This window comes from Rhizopus microsporus (genome assembly GCF_002708625.1).
Source record: "Rhizopus microsporus ATCC 52813 unplaced genomic scaffold scaffold_1, whole genome shotgun sequence".
In the NCBI taxonomy this organism is placed as follows: domain Eukaryota; kingdom Fungi; phylum Mucoromycota; class Mucoromycetes; order Mucorales; family Rhizopodaceae; genus Rhizopus; species Rhizopus microsporus.
Window position 1 is genome coordinate 1,728,548 of NW_019671916.1, and position 21,533 is coordinate 1,750,080.

Sequence of the window (21,533 nt, forward strand, 5' to 3'; positions counted from 1 at the left end):
AAGCTCATCTTGACAGCCTTGCTTGAAAATATGGAAACCAAGCATATTGACGGCATCATATGGTCTACTCGTGGCATTCGAGATCTATTCCCTGATATGATTACCACTCGATCTAACACAACCTACGATATCAACAGTTTCTTCACAAACCCTGCTGGCAACTCCAACATCGCCTTCACTGACTGGGCACCTCAAGTCGCCATTCTTCATCATCCTTCTACTTGCCTGTTCATCACACACGGTGGTGTAGGCTCCTTATACGAGTCAATGCATGCTGCTGTACCTGTAGCTGTATTCCCCTTCTTCTCTGATCAACCCGCTAATGCTATAAATGCTGAAGAGCGTGGCATTGGCCGTTGGTTTAAGCGAACACTGAGGCAAGATCAGGCAACTGAATTGGTGAAGGATATCGTTGATGATCCCACAGGCAAGTACAAACAAAACGTTGGCAGGTTCAAGGCACTGGTTCAGATTAGAAATGCGCGCGGTAAGCAGCGAGGAGCTGATCTGGTAGAAGAGGTCATGTTTACCCATGTGGATGGAAAGATTGAACAGAGAAGGGATGTTCGTCGAGATCTTTCATTCTTCAAGGCAAACAACTTGGATCTGTACTCATTTGTGTTGGTTTCCTTGGTTACATTTGCTTATGGTCTCTATCGTCTTGCCTTTGTCCTTTATTCTCTGGCTTTCAATACGGTATCTGTTCCAAAGATGAAGTTGGATAAAAAGCTGAAAGCAAATTGAATTGTTTACTCATGTATAAAATATTTATAATTTTCAAAAGGGATCTTTTATTTTAATAAATTACCAATATAATATATCATTAGATGGCGATGCTTTAGATGCCTGGTTGTTATTACTACTTGACTCAAATGATGTTCTAGGATCTAATGAGGTGGGAGACGATACGAAAACAGGAGTCGAGGATGAATTTGTATTATTGCCATTGTCCAAAAATCCAAGCAGTACACTTTTTGAAGGCGAGCTTGGCAAATCTAGTGAAATGCTGTTGCTTAGCATAGACGATCGCGCTCTTGATTCAGTCTTTGGCGTTCCAGCCATAAATGGAGATGAAGAAGTGACCGGAGAAGAGAGATCATCTGTGCTGGAGAGCAAAAGGGATGCTATGGGCGCATTACTATTGTTGTTATTGTTGTTATTTTGCCCAGTAAGATACCCAAAGTACGTATTCCACGCATCTGTATCTAACGAGGTTGGCATACCCCAAAACGCCGAAGACAAAGGATCAAATGGCGCTTGTGGTTGTTGTTGCTGTTGTTGTTGTGCTGGATTTGCCATAATTCCTGGTGCGGCGAATGGGTCCATAGCTGGTGTGATGTCCAGAAGAGAAGATCGTTCAGGTGATGACGACTGTCGACCGTTCGGATCACTGGATGAAGGTGATTGCGACCGTCGATCACGCACAGAAGAGATAGGTATCTGAGAAGTTGAATTGAACAAGGGAAGGCCCATATCTTTCGGATCACTCCATTCCTTGTCTATTTTCGATTCAGACTCGGTGCCATTTTCCGGTGAATTGGGCACAGCTATAGCTGGAGGAGGAGTTGGCTGTTTGGCTTCCTTTTTCGGCACGTATTCGTTGCTTTCTAGTCTTATATCTCTCAATCCTGCTAATTCGCCCAAGATGTTGCTACATCGAGCAGCGTTCATCCACGTCGTTTCGAGCTCATCCAGTGCCTTCATTATTTTATTGATATTGATCTTGGCCTCAAACGCATCATAAGGGTCTCCAAAGGACGCTGTCTTGATAAAGATGATACCGGCTGTAAAAACGAAATAAACTGCAAAATTGTAAAGGTATCTCAGGTGATTTTCTTCCAACATGATGTTGACAATGTCTAATATTGATAATGCAGCTGAGAGACATATCTTGTAGCATGGCTGTGACACCAAGGATTTGGACTGAGCTGGTCCTGGTATAAAGGATCTGTGTAGCAAGATAACTGTAGTGTAATAGATTAAGTGTAACTGACAGATAGGTGCAGGAGGGTCTGGCCCCTTTTCACCTATCTGCGTATTCGGCAACTTATACTGTAGTGACATAGGCAAGTTTTGGTGCCACCGAGTCAATTGACGACTGAGAGTTGTTAAGATTTGATCTGCGTACTGTGAAGACGTGTGTAGTTTGGCTTTTGCATAATAAATATTTTTAAGTACGTGGCCAAGGATATCGCATATCTTGATGCTCTGAATAAACGTTTCAAGCAGACTGGCTGGTGGTCTAGACGGTTCCTTACTGGACGTAATGGCTTCATCGTCATCTACAGAAGGGAAAGGCGCATCACAATCTTTTTCTTCAAAGTTGGACGATCGACCGTAGACTGCACTGATCAGTCTGTCGACAATAAAACAACACCAAAACACACGCTTTCGGCGCTCCCTGTCTTCAGGTGATATGTTCCAGTGATCACAATTACGATTCAAACCCAAGTCCTGTGCCATTCGAAATGCCTGTAATACAGATCAATATAATTGTGTTTTTGCTACCAATAATGAACTTACCATACCACTGTACAGCCATGCTCTTGCCGGTTTCATTGCGCCCATCTGGTGACTTGCTAGTAGCAACAATGCCTGTACAGTTGATATCTTGGGTGTGTCATAATAATCATCTAGCAAGCAGCGCGCTCGTTCAAAAAAGACATCTCCTGCCGTATCGGGAGACGCCAAATCAGATCTCACACGAACGTCAGGGCTGATTCTCGAAGCTACTGCATAGATTGCGTTCAGCAAAAGAGGAGATAAGGGCTCTGATGGGCAGCTAGGGCATGTCAAGCGCTTTTTATAAAACATGGGAAGCACTGGATAAAAATGAAGAAAGTATAATTGAATGAGGTGTTCTGATAGATCCTGTGGTGGCAGCTCAAATGGATCCACAGGATATTTCTTCTTGGCTGATTCTTTTGTCACCTTGTGCTGGAAACCTGAGAAATGAAAGGCACCATTTTGATACGTTCTACTGTTGGATAGCAAGTAGAACCCTGAGGATTTACCGAGGTATCTCACCTGGCCTGTTTCGTCCATGGTAAGCTGTCCCGCAGCATCGTCTTCTTCAGTAGGTGTTTCGGGTATATCACTGTGACTCAGTGTAGGACTTTGAATCAAGGGTGGACTATCTGATTGATGATGATGCTGATGTTGTTGCTGTTGTTGCTGTAACTTGTTGCGTTGCCTTCTACGTTGTGGTCTCGACTTTATCTGTTCACCAAAAGACGTTTCTAACGGAGATTGTAATTCTTGTAGTATTTCTTTCAATTTTGGATCTTCTTTGTTATCTTTATTTTCTGCAATTGTTTGTAAATAACCTTCTAATTTTTGTAATCGATTCTCAATAGCTTCAATATACCCTTTTGGAGGACCTCGCTATTGATAAATAGAATGAGTTTAAATTCTACGTTTATCAATGACTCACTTTTTTCGTTGTATCCTTGTAAGTGCATTCTGTATCAAGTTGCTGACAATTATTACAAATAGGCAATGTTCCATCGCATTTTATCTTCTTTTTTCTACATATGTCACTATGAGATATTATCAGTATGAGTAAGGTTAATACATTCATATTTACCATGCACGGCTTACTCTCTGCCTTTTACTTTGACTGCCTTCGTCATTACTAAGCGACATTTTGAATTTCGAAGGAAGAAAAAAAAAGGTTCGATTTATCCGAACTGAAAAAGACCTCGTTTGAGTCAGAAGATGAGCAAACTGCAACCTAAAATCTTGAGCGGATTTTCAACAAATGAAAAATTGCTTAGCAAAAAGGTCAAAGGCAAAGAATTCCCTTTTGCAAGGGGACTTGTAGTCCTATTTTTAGAGTGATGTTGTAACCAAGGAATAAAGACTAACGATAAAGAAATAACGCAGCACATTGATCAAAACATGATGGAATTATTCAGCGCTTTATATTCAAGAGATAAAAAAAAAAGACTTGTAGGATTGCTAATTTCTGCTTTCTTGGAAATTGTTTCTTTGGCTGCCTTTATGCTTCTTAGTGATTACTAATGTTCCTTTTGAAGGATTAAAGTCATATATTGAAGAATCAACTTCAGGAATCGCACTGTCTTTATCGAAGCGTAAGCTTGAGGCTACATGAGCATTAAAGACCATGGTATCTGTGATGAGTTTTCTTGATCGGTCCTCTATTTTAAAGACAATTTTCACTCCCTCATATTTGTCTGTAAAATTGGATGTGCTACCGTTCATAAACTTTGTTCTAAACCTTTCATAATGAGCATCCATGGACGGCTTTCTGTTGTATAGCTCAATACAATTTACAAGCAGTATCTGTATCGCGCCTGCTAATAGCTGGCCACTGACAGTCCAATAATGGGGCTTGTTCTTCCAACCTTGGTTGTGATATCATTAATGAGTAAAATGGTTTTACCTTACAAATATAAGAATACGACAAGATGGGATAAAACTTTTTATGAACAGAGAAAAGAAAGAGGTTCATGATAAAAAAAAGAAATCGATCTTTAAACACAAGAATAAATGTCAAACAATTACATCTATAAGCTATGATTGCTGTGAATCAATATTGTAGGCTTAATATGAGGTATTATGTTAATATTTAAGATGACTTTAGCTTGTGTATGAAATACATTGTTTATTTGACGACAAAGGCTGTATAATCTTCTTCGATATAAAAGCAGAAATACGATTGTGGTTCAGCACTTTTAGCAAAGAATTATTTATTTGTTCATACTCTTGCTGTCTCAGTAATCCGGAATACTTGGAGCCTTCGAGAAAGTGATGCAGGTAGTCTTCTGAAAAAAGTGTAGATTCTCTATTTTTTTGATTGTTTCTTCACCGACTTCAAGTCCAAGAGTGACTGGAACACCCCAAAAAGATGACAATGTATGTAGGTCGTCTTTTGATACGTTGATATTGACAGAGGTGCAAGAATTGCTGGTTTTCAAGGACAAGAAAGTGCTTTTAATTTCGAATGAATTGAGCAAACTTCTTCTGATAGCTGCCTCTTGTGGTGTTGCGAAATTGAAAGTGCTTTGGTTTATGTTGTCTCATGTTTTTTTTTTTTTTTTTGCCAAGACGCGAACTATCCTCAATTTCTTGCTCGGGAATATTAATGCTCATGGCTGGTTCGCCTTCAGTCATTTCTATTGCTACAGCAAATAGTTTAAATAAACTCAAAGCAAACTGTACGTTGAATAATATCTACTGTATGTTTTTTTATGGGAAATCAAATTGTCCATTTTCGAATAGTGAGCATTGCAGGCAACGTACGTATACCATGTGTTGTAGTTGTTCTACACAAAACATAATTTATTAGATCTCAAAAAGCTTTGCAAACTAATTTTACCAACACTTCCAAAGCCTTGTAGCTGAGCTTTGCTGATATACACAGCTCTGAGGAAGAAAAAAGAAGATCATTTTAATCACAAAGAGTCTCTTTTATATATGTATATATATTTTAATGAACGTACTTTGCTACTTCGTTGCTTCTGCTTCTTCTGTTTTTGGCCTTCCAACAAATAAATTGTTAGTTTCACAACCTGGTTAAATCAAGCTCTTTTTGTTCAAACATACCGTGCGCGTCTTTTAGATGTACTTCTAGGTTCAAAGCGTTGGTATATTCTTTTTGAGTACCGACACAGACGTGACTACAGAATGTCCTGTAAATAGTTTTTTGAGTCATTTTGATTGTTTACAGGTTAAAAAGGAAGGCCAGCACTGCACACGCACGAAAATTGGGATTAGACTAATATTATGTGCGCACCTCTGCCCATTACCTATGATGTCGTCCAGCAAACCTTTTGGATGTGTGGCGTCACGCAACATGGCTTTATAAAGTTACTATCTTGATTTGTTTCTTTTCAAGAAGAAGAAGAATAAAAAGAAATACTGTTATTTCTTTTTTTACTCTAGTTTTTTTGTTGTCAGCTTGATCAACAGAGAAGCAAGATCACGTGTAATTATGATATATTCGCATTTACATTATTTAGCCTATTTTCTGGTGTATGTAGTGTTGACCTACAGTCTTTCATACAGCATATTTGTCGTACTTCACCTATGACGCTTAAGTAACAGAGGACTGCGAAATCCGGAGGAGACTTTGAAGGTACGTAATCGCTGTTTAAATCCTCTCAATGCATTAGAAGTGAGCATTACAGGGACAGTAAACACTACAACAATTCATGAAGGGCATCACACGCTTTTGTGATATCATGGAAAATGAATTGATATACGTTTTATATTAGCTGTCAAATTTATCAAGACGAGGCTCAGAAATAAACACCATCCATTATATCACAAATAAAAGCTTTTTCTAGTAAAATGTAACAATTACACACATCATATAAAGAGCCTCTCTTTTATGCTTTAGCTTAAATAAAAGGCAAGGGAAGAAATTCATTAAAGAAGCTCTTGTTAAAACTCTTTACTTACTTTTTAGCGGCTTGGTTTTTGCTCTACAAGTTAATTCAATTTATAAGAGACCCATTTATTACGACATAAAACATACAGTTCTTTATATCATTTGTTCTATACACACGCACATATTCGTCCTCTAAAGATATACAACACTATTGAATGGCTTCCACAATAGGGGCTGATTCTTAAAAAAAAAATAGCTTGGGGTGAACTTATTTTAGTCCCTCATAAGCGCTTATTTTTTTCTTTTTTCTCTCTCTCTTCTTTTTTCTCCCCTCTTCAGACAAGAAACTTCAAATGACTGAAAATAATACCAATGATACCCAAAATTCTGATGTTGGCATTGAAAAGATTGCTTTACAAATTAAATCTCTAGAACAACGCACAACTTCTGTTACTTTGCCTCGAAATGCTTCAGTTTTGCAACTAAAGCATGAAATACAAATTGCCTTTGATGTTGAATGTAATAGACAGCGTTTAATATTTCAAGGAAGAGTTTTGAAGGACGATAAGTACTTGACTGATTATGGTATACTCACTATATATAAATGTGTATGGCAAGAGTGGATTCATTGTTATTTTATTAGCTAATTTGGATAATGGTAAAGTCATTCATCTAGTCATCAGACCAGCAGATGCTCCTCATAATCCACAAAATGGTTAGTATTGAGCTATAAACGTTAGTATTCAGCTAATGTTTCCCCCATCCATAGATGATCCTAATCCTGGAACTACAAATACCACTCGTAGCTCTAGGCTCAACGGACGTCCTTTCCCCTTTTCAAACCTTTCAAGTCGCTTTCCAATGATGGAGGGATATGCTTTTATAACCCTTGACTCAGCCGTTGGTGAACCCAACGATAACCATTCTGTAAGTATATGATAATGCATATGTGTGTATATATTTCCGACTAAGACAAAATATATAAACTGCGGTAGTTGATTTCCTCAGTCTTGAATGGCCTCACTTCGGGTACTAGAAGCAGAAGCCCTTCAACACAGACAACAACACCAACTACAGATTCAACATCAAATAACGTAAGTTTTCTTTTTTTTTTTAATTTAATATTAAACTCTAAACAATCAAAGCAGCCAAATAGAACAAGTGGACTCTCAGCTGCATCCAGTCTCTTCAGATCACCCTTTGCCTTCAGCTTTAGTCACAGAGGTTCGTCTGGAGAGCAGCGATCTCCTTTTGCTTCTTCACTAGGATTTCCAGTAAGTGAAGCCCCCTTGCAGCTGCATGCGTTCTCTAACTTGATTATTCTTTTGTATAGCCCAGCGTGGAAGTTAGATTGGCTAGAACCTTAGTATCCATAAGAAATGTTAGATCTATGCTACAAGAGTCTAATAATCTGACAGACGGTAAGAAAAAGAGGGAAAATAATAAAAAAAACAAAGGGCTAATGTCTAGTAGAATCCTCTATACCTTCGTTTGGAACTAGTTCGACAAGTGAACAATTGCAAGAAGTCAGAAATTCAATGAGAAATAACGGAGGTCCTCCATTGTCACAAATTGGTATGGCTTTAGAGGAACTAGCAGATCTAATTGAAACAGCAGCACCCCACATGCGAGATACGGCTGAACAATTAAGAGCAGGATTAAGTGAAGATAATGTAAGTTTAATTGTGTACTACAGGAACAAACGCTTATACTTTGTGCATACAGCGCGCTATAAGCAGAAGGGTACTCTTTATCTCAAGAGTCATACAAGGCATGAGCTTAATAAATCACTTTATGGGATCTATTCTCGCAAGTATGGAAATCGACTCTAGACGAACACGATCAACACAACCAAGACCGACTACACCAGCGACACCAACCACTCGTGGGGAGACAGCGGCTTTAAGAACAAACCCACCTACTGTTTCCTCGTCATCTTCGTTGCCTACAAATAGTGTAGAACCATCGTCATCATCAACATCTACTTCTAACGGATTAAAGCGTAAATGCGAGGAAAATGAAGAAGACGATTCATCAAAAAGAACTAAACAAGAAAAGGGCAAAGGAAAAGATAAAACTGATTAAATAAAGCACAAACAAAAAAAAAAAAAAAGAAAAAGGACAAAAAAGGTTAAGCGCACAGTAGGATAAAAGCCTCCTCTAAGAGAGAAAATGGTGTAAAAGAAACGAGCTGATGTATGTTTACAATATGTAAAATACGCTTTACTTAATGTTCCCCCCTTTCCCTTCTGCTTCCCTCCCCTTTCTTTTCTCTATTTTATTCTTATTAATGTGTACAGCCATTTTTTTTCCTTTTTATTATGTATCAATGAATAGTTAAAGTAAATATCTAAATCCTCATGAATAAATTTAAAAAACCTTTATACAAACGACAAAATACCCTTCAAGACCGTTACTTGTGATCATACTATCTTGTTAAGTTCTCTTTTATAGTATAAACATTTATACATGTTCTCCATTATTCAAATGAGTGAAAAGAATAAAAGAATATCATTGTTAGATGTGAGGATCTATGAGATGTTCCTTCAGAAGCATAGTTGTTTCCCTTATTGTTTTAAAGTGATCAAATGTAGGAATGAATAGAACAGAAAAAAAAAAAAGAAATGGGTTCAAACACTATAGAAAAAGCATAAACTATGATGTGGCATTACATTTTAAATATATTTATCATCGTCTTCTGCTATCATGTCTGTCTTTTGATCTACTACGGCTTCTACGATATCGATCACTTCTTGATCTTTTCTCTTCTCTATATTTTTTATCCTCATCATGGTTTCTCTTTTGAGAATCACCTGTCCTCGTGCCTCTCTTTCGTTCATATTCTTCCTGAATGGCCTTGGCCTGTCTGCTTCTAGGATCGATCACAACATAATCATCCACGGTCTCTCTTCGCCGCATCAGGTCTTTTCCTTTCAAGTCCTTCTCAAACACCAGTTTGTGCGCAATCCATCCTTCATCGGTGACGTCGTCTTCAATATTTGTCATATCGCGACATGATTCACAGCCTGGGATGCCGTGAAGCTCACAGGGCGGTAATTCCTTCTTTGGAATCACTGTTTCTTCCTTAACAGAAGAAAGCTTCTTTTGGAAAGCCATGAGTTTATTGAAAACCTAAAAGCAAATGTCAACTACATATGTGATTGTGGATTGGTACCAATAACTTACATCCGAGTCATCTCCCTTTTTTGCTCTTTTTCTCTTTTGACCTGCATACTTTTCACGTTCCTGCTCGACCAAGGACATTTTCTTTTCCCTTCTGACCACAGGTTCTGCTTCCTCTTGAGACGCTGTCTTGGACAGGTTACGAATGTCTTGCTTTAACTTTTCAATAGCGCTTGCCCTTGACTCTGCTGTATCTTCCTGCTTTTTTTTCTCTTCCAGTTCTTTTCTCTTTCGTCTTGCTTCTTCCAACTCCTTTTGCTTCTTTCGCTCTTCCTCCTCTTTCTGTCTTTTTCGTTCTTCTTCTTCCTTTTGTCGTTCTTTTTCTTCTTGTTTCTGCCTTTCCTTATTAACTGGTTTTTGTAGTTCTTGGAGTAATTCTTCTGGAGGTGGTGCTGCTGTCTCCACAAAATCATACGCGCTCTTTTTTACTGTCTTTTTCTCTGCCTCTTTCTCTTCTGGGGGCATCAAGTCTCCTGCTTCTTCGCCAAAAGACAACAAGTTTAGCTGCCTAAGAGAGAGATATGGGTAAGGGTATATTGTAAAGACTCTTTTTTCTTTTTACTTTTGAGGCTTCTTCTTCTTTTTTGCCTGTTCTGCAGCTTCTGCGGCCCTTTTCCTCTCAAGTTCTTTAGCCAATTTTTGTTCACGTTCAGAGATACGAGGCACAATATCATCAAATGGATTGATTACGACCTCAGTCCTCTTGATACGAGGAGGATACAGTGGCCGGTCGTTCTGATCAAGCTCAAGCTCGGTCATCTTCATCACGTTGAATAGCGTGTCACCCGCCACTCTGCCAAATAAAGTGTGCTTCTTTGTCAATTCATCAGCTCGATCGAGTGTGATAAAAAATTGAGATCCATTGTCGTTTTGTCCTGTGTTGGCGACACCGACGAGTCCACGTCGATTGAATCGTAAACGTGAGTGAAATTCGTCTGGAAATCCGTCTTCATAAATAGATTCTCCACCTTTATTCTTTTGGTTATTAAACAATGCATAATTTAATGTATATATATATGTATATATGTACCTTGTCCTGTTCCAGTAGGATCACCTCCTTGCACTAAAAACCCTGGAACGATGCGATGAAATATCGTGTTGTCATAGTAACCTTCAAGACAGAGTTGAATGAAGTTACGTGATGCTCTTGGTGCTTCTTTCCCCCATAATTCAATCTCAATGTCACCAGCAGTTGTGTATAAAATAACCTTGGCGCTTTATAAATATATAAAAAGGAGTAGATTAGCTTCAATTAGTCTTGTATTCTTTCTTCCTATCTTTACTTTGTATGTGGTTCTAAAGCATAAATATTCGACATGAGGCAATAAGAGAAAGAAGTAAAAAATGTAGTCACTGAACATTTTTAAGATGACACTCAGTCTTTTACCGCTTAAAGTATTAAATGCACCGTACTCCAATTTGAGATGCTTTGAAATTTAAAATTAGACGATTCACGTTTTTTTTTTTTTGAGACGTTTGCAACAATAAAATTAGATGATTTACTTTTATTTTTGAGACAGACTCGGTTCTTTTTCAGACATTATTGTTTGCATTAATTTACAGCTTCACCACGTATAACTCTACACTGGCGACGTCAATTTTTATATGAATCAAAATTTTACAAGACGGATATCGAGTGAATAGCACATAAATATAGGTGATCTGTAAAAACTAGCTAGAAATTCGAGATAGCGGTAAAAGGCTAATTTTTGATGGAGGAGATCTCATAAAGAAGAATCAGGGTCAGTAAAATTTCATCTTGCAAGTGATAATATAAATGTATACAAAAATAATATATCATAATGTACATACGATAAAAAGTATTAACAACAGCCATTTTTTTGTATCTCTTTATCTTTTTTATATGTCTCACTTTTCTCAAGAATGTGTCCTATTCTATACCCTGATACCGAAGAGCTCATTCGTAATAAAAAAAAAAACGAAAAACCACCAGTTTACGCTCAAAGAACGCTTGAGTATGGCTTCTCCCGAATCTTATCAAAGATTTATGATATCTTTAACTCTTGGGTCTTTTTTAACAAGCGATGAGCAAGAAGAGGATGATAAGCTAGCGTGATATCAAAGAAGAACAATTGAACTGTCTTCTTTTTTAAGACAGGTGATGTATAGAGCGCAAATATTTGTAAATTATTACATATTGAGCAATTCGAACAACATTGATAATCTCTCCAATGATATATTTGATCAAAATTTTTGGTACAGAGTCTGCCGACTGATATATCAAAGCATAACAATAGACGCACTTCAACGCATGTATCCAAGATTATCGGACATTGAAGCAACCTTCAGTCTACTGCAAAGCTTGGAAAATGTAAATCTGCTGGTTGAAAAAAACAATCTTGTGGGCTAGGACAAATCATATCGTCTGCATGTGAGACTGTAGCAACTACATATAATAACTTTTATGTTGAAAACTTTGAACAGTATATTGGAAATTATTTTGTATATAAACTAAAAATTGAGCATGGTGTAAGTAATTTAAGTTAGATATATTACGTATACTTACGATTATATATTAATGAAATATATATACAATTAGAATCTAAGCATGTCGGTAGTAAAAAAGCTAGTATACAACTATATATTCCATGAAGTTTTAACGAACATTGCGAGGTCGGATATGCCAGAAGATTTTCTTGCTCAGGACACCCTAAATCTTGTTCCGAGTTTACAGGTTCACATAGACAGGATTATACAGCCTATAAAGAACAGGCTACAGCAACCACCTCTAAATAAAGAAATTATCACAGCAAATCCATTTACAGTTTTAAATGTAATGGCATTTATACTTGATCTTTACGAGCAGAAAAATGTGCAAGCACAACGACAGCAGCCTGAACAGCAACGGCAAAGAAGACCTCAACCTCGTTTATTTTCTCTTTTTCCTAATTCAAGCTATAAATGGCGCTTTATCAAGCTAGATGGAGAAAATTTAAACACGATTTTTCGTGACACTCGGTTACTCCGACAGTATGGAGGCATAAACAAAAGTTTATAGTCTCTACTCTCGGCCGCATCCACGACGTACTGGTAATGATGAATTCTGTAATAGTCCACAACAATATAAAGGTCATGCTTGTTGAGCTTGTCCAGGACATCCATGACATTTCGAAAAAAAAAAAAACCTATATGACATGTAGCTGTACCTTTTTTTTGGATTTTCTTTTTAACATCGTTAATCTTAGCCTACAAAGTTACAACAAACAATATCAATAAAATGTTGTATTGATCTCTTTTTCTTTTTCTAATCTTTAATGCCTCGTATACCTATTTATCCTGAAGTGGAACAATTCATTGCTCTAAAAAACACATAAAGATAGAAAATATCCAATCCAATGATAACGCAGAAGCATTACGTGCCCAAAATTCAAAAAGGACAGGTAAAAAGAAATGCTTGATGTATTTTTAATGTCTCACAAGCTAATTTGCATAAAGGTACCAAGAGAAAAGATACTTCTGATGTAATAAAAGCAAAAAAGGACGTAAAGAGAAGGCATCAGGCAGCTACCTCCGAAGCATCATCCACTACAAGTAGAATAATCTGTAGTTCTTGCCAAGAGGAGGGACACAAATCTGCAAGAAGTCGCGCCTGTAGGAACTACAACCTGAAATTAGAGGAGCTTCTACAAATCAAACTTGGCTCAAATTGTCAAAGGTATACTGTTTCCATTCCTTTTGCAAACTTCTGTAGAGAGGCCCCCCAAAAAAGCCAACTCCTTGGAGAAGATCAAGGCAATATCAGGTTTTATCAGGGAAGTGATATTGAAAGCACAGCTGTTTGTGAATTACTTTATATTGAAGCATCTAACCAAGTTGACCAATGAGTTTTTTTAGCAAAGCTTTTGGTATACTATTTCAAGATTATCCGTGCTGGTCCAGATGAGATCAAGTCCATTCTAAAGGACGATCGAAACAGGCGAAAAGAAAGACCGAATGAAGAAAATTTGGACGTTGATCAACTCACAAATTCATTTGTTTATCTATCCTCTGCTACCACAAATGGTAGCTTGTTTGTAGAAGAGAATGGGTTAAGGAACTATGGACAATCTCTGTCAACTGCCTGTGAAACTGTTGTAACCAATTATAATAATTACTACATTGAAAATTTCGAAAATATTATATGTAATTACTTCATCTATACCCTGAAGAGAAAGTATCCGGTAAGTGATAACAAAAAAAAATTATCTAATGCATTCATATTAACCTGTGTGTTTTAGAATGTAAAGGTTGATTACTTTAAAAAATTGGTGTACAACTATGATATAGTGAAGTACTCGTACGTTGTAAACTATCCTCTATACCTAATGAAATACTTGGCCATTTTGATTAGGATGTGGCTTCTAGTCTTTCCGGTTTTTTGAATCCCTTAATTTTAGAAATGAAGAATCGTATGCCCACCCTTCTAGTGTCGAAAGCCAGCTTGAATAATGAACCTTTCAAAATTTTACCCGTCTTAAGGCATATCCTAGAAAAGTATGAAAATTTGCATATGGCTCAACCTTCTCAAATTGACAAAGATAGTACCAGCAAGTTCGTACCTCCCAGACTTTTTAGTTTGTTTCCGAATTCCGGATTGGGCTGGCGATTTATAAAGGTCGGCGCTCAGAACCTTACAGGCATTTTCCTCGAGACAAAACAAGAAAAACAAATCAATGGGCCCCCATTTGATCATAACCAAAGGCAATTCTTCCAAATGTTTGATTTTAAAAAGCTGGGATTTCGAAGATATTATTGTTTGATGCTTTTATATTCAAGTTGTTAGTGATAATCATGTAGTTGGGAAGAGCTCAAAGATATGCCCGAGCAAAGAGGAAGGATGTTTTTTAAAGGAATGTACACCGATGGCTACACGTGTAGAATGCTGTTCTGTAGAAAGGCGCTTCCGGCGTTGGCAGCAGATGACGCTTCTCTAGAGCTAAGTGATTTTACAACCGACGAAGTAGATAAACATTTTCGTTCATGTACTGTGGGCCCAGGAAGAAAGGATGCCTTTGTCTCTTACCACGAAGGCACCGATGTACACCGCCTGCCCTCTGCTGCGTACTACGGTATGGATGGAACTGTAAACGCCAGAAATTACAACAAGGTCGTAAAAAAAGCTTAGGTATTGAAAGAATTGAAACAGATATGCCTTCGCTGAAAACTGCATCCGTTTAACAATACATGCTATATCTAACTTATATACTGCAACACATGGACGTCTTGTTAAACTTTTACAATTTTGAGCCTGCAAAGCTAAAATGGCTAAATTATGTTGGGTCTCAAAAGGCCATTCAAAAAAGCGCGAATATATTATTGAATGGTGGCAAAAAAAAAATAACAAATTACGAAGAAAAAAATACAAAGAGGAACACCCAGTTCCTATCCCACAACCTGAAAGGTATATACTTTTTTTGTTTTCTTTTTAGTATAATCTAAGCATTATTCGTATCTTACAGGAGGAAGAACAAAAACCGTTTTGAAGAAGGCGACTGCAAAAAAATACCTTTGGTTATCTTTGGTGACGGGCTGAAAAATAAAGGCCATGTTAGGTTTACAGGTCTTTGACATGGTGTCTCCAACAAAATTTATAGGCAATTAAAGCACAGAGAGGGCCTTGGAGAGTTGTTACTTCTCGATATCAATGAGTACAAGGCCCTCAAGGTTAGTATAACAATGATCATAGATCATACATTCTAAACAATATCCTTATAGACCTGCAACTCTTGCTTAAACCAAGACCTACAGAATCCAAAGTGTAGAAGAGGTGATGATATCAGAAAAATCCATCAAGTATTGAAGTGCAGCACTTGCAATATTTTTTGGAATCGTGATGTAATGGCAGCTAAGAACATGCTTCTCATTGCACCTTCTATCTGGAATGGTCAAGGTCGACCTAATGTCTTCAAAAGACAAATCGCCACCTCCAATGTGGTTGCCTCGTCCCACTCCGGTGCGGTGCTGGCTTAAAGGTTTTACAGGTAAAAAGAGTAATTGTTATTTTTGAAACTGTCTGAAAACTAATGTTGATTCGTCTAATTTTAGAGTAAAATCCTGTAAATGCACCTTTGGTATTGAGAAATATTTTAAATAATATATTATTCTTTATCAAAAGTCTATATTCATACAAATAAATAATAAATAAAATGCACAATTAGTGAATATGGGGGACATGGACAATAGGAACATACTCAGGAACGAACATTGAACTCTGTACGACTTCACTGAGTAATTCGCCTTCTTTCAAAACAGCAGTAGCAACACCATCCTCATAAGCTACTTCGCAAACACGAGTACCAACAGTCTTTGCGACCTCACGAAGATGCTTGACACCAGGGAAGAGGATACCTTCCTTGAGTTGAGCAGGTGTAGCCATATCAGCAATTGTCTTTGCAGTTTCGAGGAACATCCTTGGGGTCACTCGAGTCGCTCTTGAAACGGTGATGCCGAGACCAAGACCAGGGAAAGAGTAAGAGTTATTACACTGGTTAGTTCGGCCGAGCTTACCATTGGGTAACAACACGTCTGGGAAAGGACTACCTGAGGCAAATATAGCACGTCCTTCTGTCCACTTGAAGGCCTGTTCAGCTGTACACTCGGCGCGGGTGTCAGGATTTGAAAGAGGGAATACGATGGGTTTTTCTTGGTACTTGGCCATAGTACGAATAGCCTTCTCCGTAAACACACCAGGAACACCTGTAAGACCCAAAATAGCTGTAGGCTTGACACGTTCGACGACTTCTTCAAGATTGAGACGATCAGGCAAGTCAGATTTGACGTAGCACTGTTGACGTTCGTCCAGTGTTCGCTTTTCGACACCATTGGTTGTTGATGATGATGATGTGTTGGTACCGATCGAGGGGTTACCTAGTAAACCGTATTGATCCAACATCCAGATGCGAGAGTAAGCTTCTTCACGAGAGCGAACCTTTCCTTGTGAGACCATGGCATCAATGATACCTTCACATACACCGACACCAGCAGAACCAGCGCCCACACAAACAATACGCTCCTCTGCAAGGCTGTCTTGAGAACGACCACGAGCCTTGAGTGAGGCTAAAAGACCAGCCAAGGTAATGGCAGAAGTGGATTGGATATCGTCATTGAAGCAAGTGACCTTGTTTTGATACTTGTTGAGTAAGTTGTATGCGTGAGGGTATTTGAAATCCTCGAATTGGATAAGGGCATCTACACATAGGTTAGTTACACATACTTTAACAGTAAGCTACAACTTTACTTGGCCATCGACTTTGAATAGCAGTAACCCATTCATCAACAAAAGAATAGTATTCCTCTCCATCTAGTCTTGGGTGACCCATACCAAGGTAAAGAGGATCATGTAGTAATGATTCATTATTAGTACCAACATCCAAGACAACAGGTAGAACCGAGCGTGGTCGGATACCTCCTGCGGCAACATACTAATTTACAGCAAAAAAAAAAAGATGTTAATTAAGGCACGGATCAATTTACTTTTTTGTCATATTTACCAAACTGAGTTTACCGATCGGGATTTGCATACCATTGGCACCCAAATCACCTAAACCGAGTACACGGGAACCATCCGTGACAACAATGACATCAACTTCATCATGAGGCCAGTTATGAACCATAGCTGACATAGCACCTCTGTCTTGTGAAGAAAAGTACATACCACGAGAGCGACGATAGATGGAGTGAGAGAGTAAACAGGCTTGGCCCACTGAGCGGGAAAACATGGAAAAATTAGGGTCGGTGTGGGAAAGGGCTATAAAATTTTTTTTACCTGTTGGGGTATAAATGATACTGGCCAATTCTTCTAAATGAGTGATCAGCAGCTTGTAGAACAATGTCTCGTTACGATCTTGGAGGGCAGTTAAAAAGACAAACTTTGCTAAAGGTGTGTCTAATGCATCCAAGTTACGCTTAATTCGAAGTAACTGTTTATCCATCTCCTGACAACGAGGTGGTACTAATCCACGAATAGACAGTCTTTCTCTTTCTGCAATACTAAATGCAGTACCTTTTTTTTTTATTAGCCATTATTCGTTTATATTTATCAATACTCACCTTTGGACAAAAGAGGATCATGGATGATATTGACACCTCTCAAGGGGGTTAACTGAACTGTTCTATCCTTTCGAGGATCTGTTCCTAAGCTAATGGCAGATGCTGGTAATCCGTAAAAACGGCGTGGCTTGACTACTTTGTTTATAGATTTTCTAAATGCTCCTGAATATAACATAATGAATAAGTAAAGAAAAGAGAGGGGAAAGACGGAAAGGATGGGAATTGGGTATTTATATTCGATACATTTGAAACACGCGCCTTATATCGGTGTTTCAATGATCTCTTTTTATAAAACAAAGCCAGAGAAACAAAAGCAGAGATCGTGTATATTGTATATTTAAGTCACTCACAAACAGGAGACATTTTTGCCTTGATTCCGTGATGATCCTTGATAGAGATCATGCTTTTATTTATTTATTTATATACAGCAAATATAGAAACTGCGCCATTGTATATGTGATGCCCTTCGTTCATTGGCGAATGACTCACTATGGCTTTTCAGGGGCCGTACAGAGATTTTTTTTTATTTGAAAGTAATTTATTGCATTGGTTCAAGGGTCAGGCTACTCCATAGCTGATCTTATGAAAGATTAGAGTTACAACTTGGATTAGTCCATACTCTATCTGAATTACTCCAGACCCAGTCTTAGCCAAGTTTTCTCTCTCTTCAAAATAATTTTTTTGGAGATTACTTTAAACTCACTTTGCATGATATATATTTCCACTTGAATTTAAAAGACGTCTTCATACAGTACCTTACAGTGCATCTTTGAGATAAAGGGCATCTAAATCATTAGCACGGTTTGAGCAAATACAAGGACTCAGGAAAAAGACCTGCTTTTTTTTTTCCAAGTCCTATATGTTTACCCAATCATAGCGCTCTTAAGTCTTGACTCCATTATTTTTACTAAAGCTTGAAATTAAACTTCCCCTCTTCCTTTTCAGTAGTTAACGTAATTGCTGAACTTCACTGAGGAAGAAGGGATTTGACATAATATATCTTCAATTACTTGTATGGTAAAGGGTTTTAATTTTTGCCGCAGTTTTCTAAAATGAGTGGACTTTGTTTCCTTGGCTCTTTGATTACGTGTATATCGAAATATTGACTTGTTCTCTGGTGCACTGTTCTCGTGCATACAGCACAGAAGATATCTACGCCCATGATCAATTAAAATACAGTTACTACTAGTTTTGATCAAGTTGTCTTGAGCCATATTTTCGATATGACGAAATTTGTCAATGGAATTGTTAGGCTTATTGCGATTACTTGCAGAACCTTTCGAAGTTACAAAGTTTTGTTTAACCACAGAGACTTCCACACCATCTGTTTCAATTGTTCCTTTAAATTGAATAGTTTTCCCAGCACCTTGGTTTTTGGGTACTTTGCGGTTTAAGTCAACAGCTTCTCCCCAGAGATCAAGCTTGCTGGAAGTAAAACTCTTGTTTTTCAAAATATGAAAATTCACGATTTTTGTGTCGATGATGACATATGATGGAATGGAGCCTTTTCGTAAAGGAAAACAAGAAAACGATTTCGAGTTGCTCTCTTCACATAGTTTGGCCAACGTGTAGAATGCATACATATGTTGACGAGGATTTGCTTTCGCGTCGTAATATATTAAACCTTTTGCAAAATGATAATCTGTAGGATACGATTTGAAAAAGCCCTGTAGCTATTCAGTTGCTTTATCGTCTATGAAATCAGTAGGGAGCTTTGACACATCTCTTGATGACAGAGAGTCTTTTATTTTTTTAAGCGGATCATGCACATTTGTCTTGATTAAATTTTGATAGCCTTGTCAGAGTAATTCTTGGTTTTCATCTCGTTCGTCAGTCGAGCAATTCTTTCCTTTTTTTGTGTGATTCTATTAATAAACATGTGTAGACGATTACCAAGGTTTGGAGTAATGTTATTAATGTAAGCTGTGTGTATTTTTATACTTTCGTAAATCGCGAGTTGCTGTGCATTCTTTAGCTCGATGGGTTTGTATGCAGCATAGTCACAGTAATCATCCTTGTAGACGTAGATTTTTTCTCACAGTACTCGTACTTTTTCCGAAAGATTTGATCTGCTTAATGCCTGGCTATCTCTAAACTCTTTGTCAACCAATGACAGAAAGGCTTCGCGAAAGATGTCTTTGATAACATATTCTTGCAAACGAAGTACATTATTCTTTTCGAGTTATTTCAAGTAAATACATTTAGAGAAAGCGCATGTATGTGAGACTATAACGTTCATAATATGAATTAATTCTTGTAGAGAAGGTATGTATTTGGCTTTCCAACCAGTGCCACAAACAGATGTCTTAATTGTCATAATTCTGGAAGGCTCAGCGTTTGATGAATTTTGTTTAGTTTCTTCTAAAAGCCCACGATGAGTAGCATAAGAAAATATTTCAATATGTATGTTTACTTACTTTCTTGAGTTTTTTTTGCATTTCGCTTTATAATTTTTTTTAAGAGAAAGAAAGAAGTAAAACAAGAAGTAGCCACATTGATGGACAGCATGTTGTATTGATACTTAATGGATTGACTATTGACCACATATCAAATAAAAAAACTGGAGTTGTTCGATTACTACTTAAGTTAATTAACAGGAACTATGCTTTAAGGCACCCATACCCAGTGACTCTGATCTGTCATTGCTATTAGGGGTCATCATCTTATGAAATATATACGAATGTTCTAACCCTCTCTCTTTGCCTTAGATGTCATTCATAAGCCTCTATGAAAAGTTTTACGATCTCAGTTGAAGAGTGTCTCACATTTAGTATAAATATTCGTCCTTAATAAAGTCAATCGACATATGTCTTTTAGTCTGGTTAATTCTAGTCTTTATTCTTTTTAATTGATACTTCGTATTCAACACTGTTATTGCAATTTTCGGCTTCGTAGCATTGCCTTCTTGCGCTTGAACTACAGCAGCCCAACTATATTTGCATTCTTTTTTTTGGATAAGATAGATGCATTGTTGTTGCAAGTCTTCGCTCGTAATTTGGATCAATACTCTTTAGGTGGCCATACGGTTCAACGCAGTTTATGAGGATGGCAGAGGACTGTTCTATTAGCATCCCTTCGCAAAAAATTGAGAAACAGCATATCTGAGCTGTAGAAAAATTGTCCAATCTTTGTTGACACATTCAGTCATTGACTTTGAAGGCTCTGTATATTTATGGCTCGATATATGTTTGAAGGCTACCCTGTTGCTATTTCAGTCGTTATTGGAAGCGTCCACTGACCAGCAGACTGATCAACTAGAATATCCTGTATGTTTTCTAGAGAGGTACGATTTTCCGTTCAATGACAACAATGTAATTGCTTCCCAATCTCCAACCTTGGTCAACATTATACGTTTCTCTTGCTCAGGACTTGAGAGTGAAAGCGCGCTCGATGCCAACAATATCAAAGAATTCTTGTTACACAGAGATGAATTTGCTATTGATGAATAACTTGAGTCATATTCATCTATGTTCAAATGAGGGGCTCGCATCTGGCGTTGTCTTGGGTTTATAGACAGGGAACTATTATTGTTATTCTTATTGCTAGCGTTGACAGTGTTGTTGTCGTTGCTGTCCATTTCGGAATACAATCGCTTTCTCCTTTTGGAAGCAGTCGAGCAGCGTCCGCCATGCATCTTGCCAAGGTGGCAGTTTAGCGTAGTAGGACTAATAAGTCTACTGGAGTATTTGGGACAAGTGAACTTTCCATCAACTCTGCTAACTAAAGCTGTCTCTACAGTAGGCTCTTGATTATGGAATACCTATCAGAAGCACAAATGACATTCCATAATCAAGGATATTTTGTAATAAAGCTTATACATCGATAATCAAGGTGAATATAACAGGAAATTTAAATCGGTGACTGCGAAGTCCTTCGAAAATGGCGAATATTCCATATTGCTGCATTTCGTAATCGAGAATCTACTTTTTTTTTTTTTCAATGAAGA

The 21,533-nt window shown here is 37.7% G+C and overlaps 10 protein-coding genes across 10 annotated transcripts; 4 read left to right on the plus strand and 6 right to left on the minus strand.

Annotated features, from left to right (window-relative positions):
• Nucleotides 1–30: 30 nt before the first annotated feature.
• RHIMIDRAFT_243651 (UDP-Glycosyltransferase/glycogen phosphorylase) lies at nucleotides 31–744 on the plus strand (the record flags this gene model as incomplete). The annotated part of the gene is made up of 1 exon (XM_023609970.1): nucleotides 31–744. One exon carries the CDS (start codon nucleotides 31–33, stop codon nucleotides 742–744), a length of 714 nt encoding a protein of 237 aa, XP_023471311.1.
• Nucleotides 745–804: 60 nt separating this feature from the next.
• On the minus strand, nucleotides 805–3,645 carry RHIMIDRAFT_233030 (uncharacterized protein; the record flags this gene model as incomplete). The annotated part of the gene is made up of 4 exons (XM_023607868.1): nucleotides 805–2,472; nucleotides 2,524–3,384; nucleotides 3,434–3,539; nucleotides 3,587–3,645. The coding sequence occupies 4 exons, from the start codon at nucleotides 3,643–3,645 to the stop codon at nucleotides 805–807; spliced, it is 2,694 nt and encodes an 897-aa protein (XP_023471312.1).
• Nucleotides 3,646–6,683: 3,038 nt separating this feature from the next.
• Nucleotides 6,684–8,471, plus strand: RHIMIDRAFT_254372 (uncharacterized protein). The gene is made up of 8 exons (XM_023611086.1): nucleotides 6,684–6,940; nucleotides 6,999–7,070; nucleotides 7,125–7,282; nucleotides 7,351–7,449; nucleotides 7,504–7,629; nucleotides 7,689–7,776; nucleotides 7,829–8,028; nucleotides 8,081–8,471. Exons 1-8 carry the CDS (start codon nucleotides 6,709–6,711, stop codon nucleotides 8,438–8,440), a joined length of 1,335 nt encoding a protein of 444 aa, XP_023471313.1. The 5' UTR covers nucleotides 6,684–6,708; the 3' UTR covers nucleotides 8,441–8,471.
• Nucleotides 8,472–9,043: 572 nt separating this feature from the next.
• Nucleotides 9,044–10,856, minus strand: RHIMIDRAFT_285004 (cyclophilin-like protein; the record flags this gene model as incomplete). The annotated part of the gene is made up of 5 exons (XM_023613233.1): nucleotides 9,044–9,487; nucleotides 9,542–10,046; nucleotides 10,101–10,506; nucleotides 10,569–10,753; nucleotides 10,822–10,856. The coding sequence occupies 5 exons, from the start codon at nucleotides 10,854–10,856 to the stop codon at nucleotides 9,044–9,046; spliced, it is 1,575 nt and encodes a 524-aa protein (XP_023471314.1).
• A 1,463-nt stretch (nucleotides 10,857–12,319) lies between these two features.
• Nucleotides 12,320–12,789, minus strand: RHIMIDRAFT_254377 (uncharacterized protein). The gene has a single exon (XM_023611087.1). The coding sequence runs from the start codon at nucleotides 12,659–12,661 to the stop codon at nucleotides 12,455–12,457; it is 207 nt and encodes a 68-aa protein (XP_023471315.1). The 5' UTR covers nucleotides 12,662–12,789; the 3' UTR covers nucleotides 12,320–12,454.
• A 1,565-nt stretch (nucleotides 12,790–14,354) lies between these two features.
• RHIMIDRAFT_243655 (uncharacterized protein) lies at nucleotides 14,355–14,663 on the plus strand (the record flags this gene model as incomplete). The annotated part of the gene is made up of 1 exon (XM_023609971.1): nucleotides 14,355–14,663. The coding sequence occupies one exon, from the start codon at nucleotides 14,355–14,357 to the stop codon at nucleotides 14,661–14,663; it is 309 nt and encodes a 102-aa protein (XP_023471316.1).
• RHIMIDRAFT_310277 (uncharacterized protein) lies at nucleotides 14,537–15,508 on the plus strand (the record flags this gene model as incomplete). Its single annotated transcript, XM_023614644.1, has 4 exons — nucleotides 14,537–14,939; nucleotides 14,998–15,090; nucleotides 15,133–15,202; nucleotides 15,254–15,508. The coding sequence occupies exons 1-4, from the start codon at nucleotides 14,800–14,802 to the stop codon at nucleotides 15,506–15,508; spliced, it is 558 nt and encodes a 185-aa protein (XP_023471317.1). The 5' UTR covers nucleotides 14,537–14,799.
• A 298-nt stretch (nucleotides 15,509–15,806) lies between these two features.
• RHIMIDRAFT_181822 (uncharacterized protein) lies at nucleotides 15,807–17,538 on the minus strand (the record flags this gene model as incomplete). The annotated part of the gene is made up of 4 exons (XM_023605796.1): nucleotides 15,807–16,726; nucleotides 16,776–16,959; nucleotides 17,029–17,240; nucleotides 17,304–17,538. Coding segments are annotated over 4 exons (1,551 nt in total), but the record flags the coding sequence as incomplete, so codon positions are not given.
• Nucleotides 17,539–18,506: 968 nt separating this feature from the next.
• On the minus strand, nucleotides 18,507–19,306 carry RHIMIDRAFT_254380 (uncharacterized protein). The gene has a single exon (XM_023611088.1). The coding sequence runs from the start codon at nucleotides 19,168–19,170 to the stop codon at nucleotides 18,529–18,531; it is 642 nt and encodes a 213-aa protein (XP_023471319.1). The 5' UTR covers nucleotides 19,171–19,306; the 3' UTR covers nucleotides 18,507–18,528.
• A 1,531-nt stretch (nucleotides 19,307–20,837) lies between these two features.
• RHIMIDRAFT_233037 (uncharacterized protein) lies at nucleotides 20,838–21,492 on the minus strand (the record flags this gene model as incomplete). Its single annotated transcript, XM_023607869.1, has 2 exons — nucleotides 20,838–21,347; nucleotides 21,406–21,492. The coding sequence occupies 2 exons, from the start codon at nucleotides 21,490–21,492 to the stop codon at nucleotides 20,838–20,840; spliced, it is 597 nt and encodes a 198-aa protein (XP_023471320.1).
• Between the last annotated feature and the right edge of the window lie 41 nt (nucleotides 21,493–21,533).